The sequence below is a fragment of the Parasteatoda tepidariorum genome, chromosome 9, assembly GCF_982258835.1.
Source record: "Parasteatoda tepidariorum strain Cologne lab strain chromosome 9, Ptep-v5.0, whole genome shotgun sequence".
Lineage (NCBI taxonomy): Eukaryota > Metazoa > Arthropoda > Arachnida > Araneae > Theridiidae > Parasteatoda > Parasteatoda tepidariorum.
This window is the reverse complement of record NC_141763.1, coordinates 27,856,498-27,867,546: the sequence shown is the minus strand read 5'-3', so window position 1 is coordinate 27,867,546 and position 11,049 is coordinate 27,856,498. Positions and strand designations below refer to the sequence as shown.

The window sequence follows — 11,049 nt, the reverse complement described above, 5'->3', positions numbered from 1 at the left end:
TTTATTTATTTATGTTTTTTAACCCACCTATAATAATTTCAGGTTCCTACCTGAAAAATTTCGTCATTTAGTTCCTTATATAGAAAATAAAATCAATCTATTTCGGCTTTTACATGGAAAGTTGAGCAGAGTATACAGATGGGTGGCAAAATAATAGGAATACTTTTCAATCTTAACTCTATGTAAAAACATTTTCTTTGCGCAGCATATGTTTTGAAAGATTTTACATGGCTTAACTGTTAAAAGATCATGATTGAAGCTTTTTAGAAATGATGTCATTTTTACCCATGCTAAGATCGGATGGACCAAAATGAGGAGAGGAAGTAAAAAAAAAATTCTAGTTTTAATAATAGCAATTGGATTGTAATATTTATACGCGAATGCTTTTAGAATTATATTGTATTTAAAAATGGAAAGAAGCTTTAAACTTACGTCTGTTTTGGTCAATGCAAAATTTCAACGGGTAAAAAAAATACAATTTCTTAAGATTTCAAGCACGATCTTTCAATTTAAGCCAACAGTTTTACCATGTAAAATCTTCCAAAGCATTTACTGCTTAAATAAATATTGTTTAGTATACACGTTTTGTTATTATTTTGTCATATCCTTTCTGCAATTTCCGATTTTTGAGGTCGACTGCAAAGCTATACCGTATCGTCTGATCTTCTAATCAGCTATTATCTTTTTTCGCAACCTACTCGTTAAAGATAGTGATTTCTTAAAAATTGTCTCCTTTGATAAAAGTGGATATATTACACATACTGATAAAGTTACATCCTCTCAATTCCGGAAACATGTGATTTTATTTACTTAATTAAAGAATATCATCAATGGAGTCACGTTTGAAGGTAAGAGGAATATCACACACAAAATTCATATAGCTGCCAATTTTTTCGGAAGATTTTATTTTATACTTAAAGTAAAACGTTTTCTTTTGTAGTTCATCTTTAGATAATTAAGAATGATTGTAACTACCATAATAAATAAATTAAATCTATAATTATTTCATGAGAGAGAGAGGCGGTCCGACATTGTCTTAAGATAATAGCTAATTAGTTCATGAATGCTCCTTATTTAAGCTTTTTAATTATCATTTTTGTGTATGATAGCGTATTTCTTTCTTTATTGAAATTTTAATAAGTTCGCTACTTGCTTTACAGATTTCGTTTTGTGTTTTGTTCTGTAATTTCTGTTTTTTGCTTCATATGTTTTATTTCGTATACATTTATTACTTAATATGTTCTGTTTTCGTTTCAATTTTCTTGAGTGTTCCTCACACTGTTGTATTGATATATTTTGCCTTGCTATATTGATACAATATTAGAAAGTACTTTTTTTGCGGATAATCGTGTGAGCTGATGAAGAGATTATATATTTTCATTATTTTGCTTTGCAGCTTTTCAATATAGATATATTTTTTAATATTTTTTAAAAATATTTCATTTTTCTTCCTTTTTTCATTAATTTTTATTATTTTCCATATATTTTTATCATACTTTATATATACAGGGTGTCTCAGATAAGCGTTTCAGAATTTCTAAGATGGGTAGTGGGCATCCTGACGACTCGAAATCATATAGCAATGTGGGGTCGGAAATGCTTTCCTGAAGCGGTGATGTACACAGAAGCACCATAAAGAAAAGAGACCGTAAGTGAAAAATCGCTATAATAATACATTGAAAAAATTATATGGCCTCCTCGGTCACCCGACATATCATGTCTTGATTTTTGGAGTCATATGAAAACATTGGTTTATGACACCCCTGTTGATAATGCTGGTTGCAAGAATCGCAGTAGCTGCCTGCGAGATATGCCTGGAGTATTGCAGAATGTTCGAATGTCCATGCGCCGCAGATGTGAGGTGTACATTGTAGCCGGAGGCAGAAACTTCGAACACTTACTTTGGCCCATGTACCATATAATTTTTTCAATGTATTACTATAGCGATTTTTCACTTACGGTCTCTTTTCTTTATGGTGCTTCTGTGTACGTCACAGCTTCAGGAAAGCATTTCCGACCCCACATTACTATATGATTTCGAGTCGTCAGGATGCCCACTACCCATCTTAGAAATTCTGAAACGCTTAACTGAGACACCCTTATATATATATATATATATATATATATATATATATATATATATATATATATATATATATATATATATATATATATATATATATATATATATATATATATATATATATATATATATATATATAATAAATAAATAAATATAAGAAAACACTAAGAAAGTTAAGAAAAACAATAAGTATCATTTATTGCGCTTAAGCTGCAAATAAACAGCACTCATTAGATAAGTTCAAAATGAAGAATAAAACAAAGAAAAATTATAGACATATGAAAAAAAGGGGGTGGGAAATAATAAGTAAAAAAATAACAAACAACATTTTATTAAAAAAAAAATGAAATGTTAATTAAAAAACCGGAAAAAAAAGATATAATCTTTTCTTCAGCCCACACGATTATATCCGCAAAACAGAGTGCTTTCTGATATTGTATCAATAAAGCCAAAAATCTCAAAGCCATTTTTTGAGTGCTCCTCACACTATTATATTAATATATTTTGCTTTGGCTTTATTGATACAATATCAGAAAGCACTCTGTTTTGCGGATATAATCGTGTGGGCTGAAGAAAAGATTATATCTTTTTTTTCCGGCTTTTTTTCCGGTTTTTTAATTAACATTTCATTTTTTTTTTAATAAAATGTTGTTTGTTATTTTTTTACTTATTATTTCCCACCCCCTTTTTTTCATATGTCTATAATTTTTCTTTGTTTTATTCTTCATTTTGAACTTATATATATATATATATATATATATATATATATATATATATATATATATATATATATATATATATATATATATATATATATATATATATATATATATATATATATATATGCTTTTTTCAGGTAGTTGTTATAGGTGCAGGTGCAGCTGGCTTATGTGCAGTGAGACATTTATTATCGGATCCGGACCACTTTGAGTTCGATGCTTTCGAGCAGAAGCATTACACAGGAGGTATATGGAATTATTCGGAAAAAGTTGGCTCTGATGAATATGGTTTACGAAATGAATCAAGCATCTATAAAAACCTATTGTATGTATCACTGATGTATGATGTTAGCTTCACAACTAAAACTGCATAAATGAAGAGTTTATTACAAGATAGGGAAAAGCTACATTTTCAACGTTTTTAGACTTTTTGAAAAAATGAGTGCAACAGGGCTGCTAAACTTCCTACGCTTTTCGGAAAAACAGTATTAATGGTCGCTAAGTTTATTTTTAGATGTTGTTTTTCTTTCTTTTGTAAATAAGTAACTTTCCACACCACTACACGGAAATGATTTAAACGTTCATAGTAAAGGTCACTTTGTTCTAGTTCTTTTGTCGTTAGATTCTATAAAATGTTGCCAAGATTTCCAAAATATTTTGCCTGTATGAAATATTTTACAAAAATCATAATAGTTGTTAGTCCTGTTGCAAGTTTATCGAAATTATATTAAATTGCAAGTAAATTAAGTTAAATCTGAAATTATTCGCAGCACTTTATTAGACATTTACTACCACTTTTAACTTTTTTGAAATTTTAATTTATCAGAGTCTCCTAATAAGATCTTTCAGTGAAAGCTGTAATGTATGGCTGGTTGGGTAGATATGTAATAAAATGTAAATGATACATTTCTTCAGAATATTACAACACTCAGAAAATTTATTAGATCAGACTCAGAAGATTTTAGGTAGGTGAACTGTATTTTGACATTACTTATAGCAGTGTTTCCCAAACTTATGACTTTTGTGTACCCCTTCTAAATTTTTCGTAACACTGTGTACCACTGATAAAAAAATGACTGTATTTTTTACCATAAAAAATTGCACGAAAGTTAAAAGTCACAACTAGCTGTTGACACCACTAAATATTAACTGTTAACTCTGCAAAAAGTAGCCAATAGAAAAATACGTAATCGTAAATTTTCATGGCTAGCTTTGTTTTTGAATAAAAGTTTTTAAAACTTTCGTTCGTTGCAAGATATTTCTCATAAGAACGCGTACCCCCTCTAAACTGTTCCCGTACCCCTGGGGGTACGCGTACCACACTTTGGGAAACACTGACTTATAGAATCATATATTCTGGCTTAACATATGTCTGCATTCTGAACACTTCAAAAAAAATTTTTAAAAAATCTTGTTACTTTAATCAAGAAGTTCTAATCATTTGGAGTAATTTATGTTAACAAATTTTTATCTTAAAAAAATCTCATAAACAAGGATGCCATGAGCAATTAAAAATGAAAAAAGTGGTGACAACTAATGAATATGGTTTACAAATTAATGAATATGGTCAAGTAGAAATTTTTTCTAACGCATTTCTTTCAATTTAGCATTCAAAGTGAATACAAAGAAGAAGAAAAAAAATTTGTCTTAAATATGAACAATTTACAATGTAAGTCATGGTGGTAGTTACGATTTTGAAATTAAATAGATTAAATAAATAAATATGAAAAAGAGTTTCGTACATGTTCTACTTTTAAGACTTCTTACATTTTTAGTCACTCCTGGGATCTCTACGTGGCTCTTAAAATGTTGGCTGAATTACCAAAAATTCTGAAAGCTTTAGTATTTAAATGTCTACTACTCTATAAAATATTTTACAAAAATCGTAGTAGTTTGCAGGTCTGCATTTGTTAAGAGGATAATTTTGCCAACATTTCACACCCACGATATTCACTTCGACAATCATATTACAGTAGTACAATCTTTTTTACACCTTAGTTTTATCTATTAATAATACAAACTTGTTGAAAAACCTCTCTCGAATTTTTCTTTTATTTATTTAGAATTAATAATTTAAAATACTGGTAGACAGAACAGGATATTTAAATTTTTTTTATACATACATAACGACGAAGACAGCGTACGTACTACTACTTTTGATTAACACTTATGTAAGTATGACTAGCAAATCTTCGTATTTTAATTGTTGACAATGATAGTTTACTTCTCTTGAAATAAAGGTGGAAAGAAAATGTTTTTACTTCCGGTATTTTATATTAATCGAAAAACGTCAGTCGGGATTTAAATTTATTTCACGACTGTTATAATGCAATCTATAAAAAAAAAAAAAAAATTTAAGTAAATTTTTGTATTTTTATAGCTAGTTTTTAAGTTTTTTTTTTGAAACATTATTATATTTTGTCAGTTTTAAAACTGTTGAAATAGTTTTCGAAGTTTCAAACATATCTGTGAAGAATTTCAGGCTCAGATACTCTTTACATTTAACAAAAAAAAAGTTTAATTATTTTCGATGTACTTGAAAAGTATTTCGAAATCTCTGATTTTATGTCAAATTGTGAAGAAAAAAAATATTGAAATTTCACTTAGTTTTGATTGTTTTGTGAATTTAAGAAATATGTTTTACAATTTTTTTTTTCCAGAACGAACATACCAAAAGAGACAATGGCCTTTCCAGATTTTCCATTTCCACACCACGGTGGCTGCTCTTATATTCACCATACACAAGTACTGCAGTACTTACGAGATTATTCTGAGCATTTTGACCTGCATAATCATATTAATGTAAGTTAAAGTTAAACCTGTTTACCCTTTCTAATATCTTGGATGCTTTCCTCTAGGAGTCTTGTCTCTAATATCTTATTGTCCCGCTGAATTATTAAGATGACCAGAGTAACAACAAAACTAAAAAGCTGATAGTAAAGTTTCTGAGAAACATTCGATAACTCACCGCTTTACCTTTCAAATCATTTAAAAAAAATCTGTTAGAGCAGGGCTGTTTTCCCATTAAAATGTAAGCAAATTGTTTTATAGTCCTTCTGTTCCATTGTTTTATAATAAATAATTCAACTATTAATTGTTATTGTGTAAGAGGTTATTGTTCAACTTTTTTAAACTGCGGCCCGCCAGGTGATCAGTGACCGGAATTCTGGCCCGTGGGCTCTTTGCAGTCGGACAGCCCTGTGTTAGAGTATCTCCGCCTAGAATTTCTGTTCCATAAAATATTAAATTAGACGAGTAAAATATACGAGTTTTCGAAGATCCTTTTCCAATTATCGTATTGGAAGCCCTTAAAAACGTAACGTTCGTAACAGATAATCTGCAGATAATTTTTCATCTCATTCAATAAAAGAAAATGCTGAAAGAGAGTTAGGAAAGATCAAAAGAACAAAAAATTCTTTCTGTTCTTATTCACAGAAAAAACAATTTTAAAATAATAATTTGTGGCTAATATAAGCTATAGAAAATTGGCGATCTTCATTATTTCAAAATTTGTATTATCGATGGTCATTGCGAAACACTGTATGCATCATGTTGATTTAGGAAAATTAATATATTCTTTGATTATTATTTTGAATTTAAGTCTCCAATTGTTTAAAATTTTTATAATTAGTTTCACAAGATGGTGATGCACGTTAAACCATTGAAAAGTTCAGATGAGAGAGTAAAGTGGCGCGTCACATATTCTGATGTAGTGACGAAAGAAAGAGAAACTAAGATGTATGATGCAGTGATGGTATGTAACGGGTGAGTTCGGTTTCCTTTATTTTTGTTGCCAAGTGACGCACTTCAACCTTTTGCACTTTAATGACACTTATATGGTAACATCAAAATACACCACTCTAAAACCTAAAATTTTTATTTCTTAATAATTAAAAATATAATTGTATGAATTTTAGAAATTATTTGAACATAGTATAAATGATTATACTATGTTCAAATAATAGTACGTACTATAAATGATTTGTGTGTGGGTGGCGCAGTTGGTTTGTCGTCGGCCTTCTGAGCCCAAGTCTGCGGGTTCGATCCCCGGCCCAGACACCGGATTCTCGGGATGCAGAAAATCCTCAGCGGCCATGTCGTATGATTATGCGGAATGTAAAAGATCCCTGGAGTGCCTTATTGGCTCTTGGCATTTCCGGCAAAATTAAATTCCTAGTGCACTTTAGCATCCAAATAGAGTCTCGGTGCTGCCCTCTAGTGTGGCAGAAAGTAGACGTCCAAATTAACAAGACCAACGGTATCTCACCCATTGTGGTGGTACTATAAGAATGGATACCACCTCTGGTGAACGCACTAGGTCTGCTCATCGGCAAGACCGATTGTGCAGCTCATTGGAAATTAAAAAAAAGTATAAATGATTATGTGTTTACATTTTTTCAAACAGCATATAAAATTTCTCGATGCGCAAAAGGTTGATATAAGGGTTTGTCCTAACGGAAAGTGGAAATACAGTAGCAATAGCAACATGACCCTTCAAAGTCATAAACTGAGCTTAGTGAAGTACACAGCAGATTGTGTTTAACTGATTAAACAGTTCGCATGAGAACATTGAAAAAGAATGTAAAGTCCTGCTGAGATGGATGTGTACAGAACGGAACAATTCGTAGTAGTAGAATGTGAACGTAATGATGACTTCTACAGTAAAATGTTTTATGTTTATGGCAAACATTATTTAAGACAAACGGCTACTCAAATGATGTAAAGGTTCTTATAAAGGGTGTACACATACCACATTTTCTGAGATCTAGGGCAGGGATGGGCAAACTTTTTTGGTCGAAGGCAAAAAATCGGGAGAAAAGAATTTGGATGGGCCGAGGAAAAACTTCTAACATAAAAAATTAAAAAGAAAAAGAAGAAGAAAAAAAACGATATACAAGTTTCAATTTAAATATTTAATGAGATGAATGAAATTTCGATTTCATTTTTAAAAGTTCCTTACATTGAGGTTTGTAATGAGATGTGCTTATTTTAAGAAATGAGGCTAAATGCTTGTTTGTTAGTTTACTTCTGATGTGATTTTTTCTAAGGTTCATAGTTGAAAACACTTGTTCACATATATAAGATGGAGCAAACATAGCACACGATTTTCTGGGCGTGAGATATTAAGTTTTGGAAACAACTTTTGGTAATGATTTGTAGAACTCAAACTTTGGCATATTTAAAAACAACTGCTTCAGAGGATTGTTAGATTGCAACTCAATTAATTCAAGCTGCAAATCTGATATATTTTCAAGTACAGAATTGAACTTATCGTTCAAAAAAATTAAATTAAATTAATAAAATAAAAATTGTTTGAAGAAAAAAGTGTAAACATATCCCTAAAAATTCAAAATGGAATATTTATGCAATGAAACCATGAATTGATTCAATGCTTATAAAATCTGTGTTATTAATAAAAAACGAAGGAAAAATGAATAAATATATAAATAAACCTATAACAATGAAAGAATAATCAAAATATGTGATTACATCCGTTCCAAAAAAATTTTCACTTTACCACAACATTAAAAATGGTGTCAGCTATACACCTAAATATTTTACAGTGCATTCCGTCTTTCTGAAGTGAAATTTTAATACCTGTATTACTTTTGTAAGATATCAATGTTTATCCTATTTTGCAAGCGTTATAAATGTCCATGATGTATGTATTTATTTATTTTTCTCGTTTAAAGCCGTCATAGCGTACCGAATATGCCTGAAATACCTGGAATCGATGACTTCCAAGGAATTATGATGCACAGTCATGCTTACAGAGAAAATACTCCATTTAAGGACTTGAAAGTAGCTGTTTTGGGAGCTGGACCTTCTGGTGAAGACATCGGTTTTGAAATTGCTGAAGTGGCGAAGGAGGTGAGAATCAATGACTTTTCAGACTCCTTAGCCTCCCAATGGTATGACCCCAGGTTCGAATCCCAGTGGTGGCTGGTTGATACGAATTATGTTCCCGGCTCGCACCGACAACTGTGCTGACGTAAACTATTCTCAGTGGTAACGGACGGGTTAGAATCGCTTTGCTGTCTGGCTAACTGTGGAAGGTTTTCCTCACCAAAATAAATGCGGGTTAGTTCCTTCAAAAAGTTCTCCACGAAGGGTAGCTTGTTTCAATGCTTGATCCAAAAATTATCTTATTCCCTAGGTTGGCTTATAAAATATAAGGATACGAAATTAAATATCCTAAGTCGCATACTCAGTTGTTGTTGTTAATTTACGTCGCACTAGAGCTGACTAGAGCTGCACAATGGGCTATTGACGACGGTCTGGGAAACATCCCGGAGGATGATCCGAAGACATGCCATCACAATTTCGATCCTCTGCGGAGGGGATGGCACCCCCGCTTCGGTAGCCCGACGACCTGCGCGCGAAGTCGAGCACTTTACGGTAGCACAGTTTAACGAGGACCAATACCGCACACCCTCGGTCCCTACGCAGACTGATTCAAGTGGTCACCCACCCGCACACTGACCGTAGCCAGTGATGCTTGACTTCGGTGATCTGCTGGGAACCGAGTCTTAACGATCAGTCCACTGCGGGACTGCATACTCAGAATTAGGTTGCCAGTTATAAAATAAAAAATAAATAAAGTGGTGAAAAAAATTAGACAAACGTCGATATTTAAATATTTTTTTATTCACCACTGCTTATAATTTTTCCGCTGGGATAGCCTGGTTGGTAGGGAGTTGGATCCATGTCCAAGAGATCGTGTGTTCGATCCCTTCCTGTCGAGGACTCACCGTGTACAAAGTGATGACTGGTGCGCGCTAAATCTGTAGGAGTCAAAAAGTACTCAAAGTTCCCGTAACAAATCAATATCTTTGGGGGACAAGATCGTGATCTAGATCAGGTCAAAATTACAATCTGCGAATGGATGGGTGATGTGTGAGTGTTCTCTCCATGTAAAACGGCCTTTGCTTCACTGGCCAGCTAATATTCATTGATCTGAAGCAGAGGGTGTATTTCTTGCTGGCATTGAAGATCGAAACACTATCGTTCTTAAAGCCATCACAGTTCTAACTATATTGCTTTCTCTTAACTTGCTGGAAACCTAGGAAGCCGCAACGAATTTACGCTTTACATGCGGACTTACCGTTTGACAATTAGCAACACTAGATGGAATTAAAAACTGCACCCAGTTGATAAGAAATTAAAATTTATCCAATGAAGTAATGCTTTTTATTGTTTCTTAGGTGATTTTGAGTCATAATTCAAAGCTGAAAACGTGTCCCTTGCCAAAGAATATGATTCAAGTAAAAGGAGTTAATCGTGTGAACAAATCATCGGTAGAACTTATTGATGGGCAAACTTATGAATGTGATGCAATCGTCTTATGTACTGGTTATCTGGTGGATTATTCTTTCCTGGATCCCAGCTGCAATCTACAGATACAAGACCAAAGGATAACTCCGCTTTACTTCCATACATTCCATATTGACTACCCAACACTGGCCATATGGGCTGTGACCAGATATATCCTGCCATTCCCTGTCTATGACCAGCAAGTGAAGGTCTTTTTGAAATATCTGAAAGGAGATGTAGCTCTCCCGAGTGCAGAGGAGATGAGAAGAGAAGAGGAGAGAGATTTCAAGTGGAGATTGGACATGGGTTTTAAACCGAATCACGCTCACGACTTGCTGAATGAACGCCTGTGGAAGTTCGATGATGGTTTTAGTGAACTTGGTCAAATCGATCCCATTCCAAATAGCATTCGAAACTTGATCCGGCAAGTTATAAAAGAAAGGGATGTCAACTTGATGAATTACAAAGAAAAGAATTACGCATTGGTTGATAACGAGACATTTGTTGAACTGGGCTGAAGTTTATATCCTAGTTAATCTTATTTCTTGATTTTTCCTCACTAAGCATCAATGATAAAGAACTGTCACCTTCTTGACTGTTGAACAGATTCGAAATAAAAGAGAATTTTGTGTTTACAATAATTTTCTCTTTAGTTGATAATAAAATGCTTGTCTAACCAAATTGAAATTGAGGCTTAAGGGGACACTAGACATTCAAAACTAAACAAAACAAAAAAAGCAATTTTTTTTCTATCATTTTCAAATTTTAACAGAACATCAATTCAAATTTTAAAAGGATTTCTTTAAAACCCTTATCATAATTCAAGATCATGACTAATAGTCTATCTGAATTTTATATGTCAATTTAAAATTTATAGTATATGGTAGAGGTGGACAAAATTATTTTAAAAAAAATTTAATACACTTAACTACC

General features: G+C 32.3%; 1 protein-coding gene across 2 annotated transcripts; it reads left to right on the top strand.

The window, feature by feature from the left end:
- The first annotated feature begins 701 nt into the window (after nt 1-701).
- On the top strand, nt 702-10,757 carry LOC107448692 (uncharacterized). 2 transcript variants are annotated; one of them, XM_043044707.3, is made up of 6 exons: nt 702-848; nt 2,940-3,127; nt 5,463-5,604; nt 6,434-6,567; nt 8,496-8,673; nt 10,008-10,757. In XM_043044707.3, exons 1-6 carry the CDS (start codon nt 831-833, stop codon nt 10,632-10,634), a joined length of 1,287 nt encoding a protein of 428 aa, XP_042900641.2. In that variant the 5' UTR covers nt 702-830; the 3' UTR covers nt 10,635-10,757. The 2 variants fall into 2 exon arrangements, with proteins under 2 accessions (XP_042900641.2, XP_087007262.1); XM_087151136.1 differs by having other exon boundaries at nt 765-919.
- The last annotated feature ends 292 nt before the right edge of the window (nt 10,758-11,049 follow it).

Bases quoted from the DNA above. Each gene is read 5' to 3' on its own strand.
- LOC107448692 (XM_043044707.3), top strand. The intron at 5,605-6,433 runs GTAAGTTAAAGT...TTTTATAATTAG, and splicing joins ACCTGCATAATCATATTAAT to TTTCACAAGATGGTGATGCA. The intron at 6,568-8,495 runs GTGAGTTCGGTT...TCTCGTTTAAAG, and splicing joins GCAGTGATGGTATGTAACGG to CCGTCATAGCGTACCGAATA.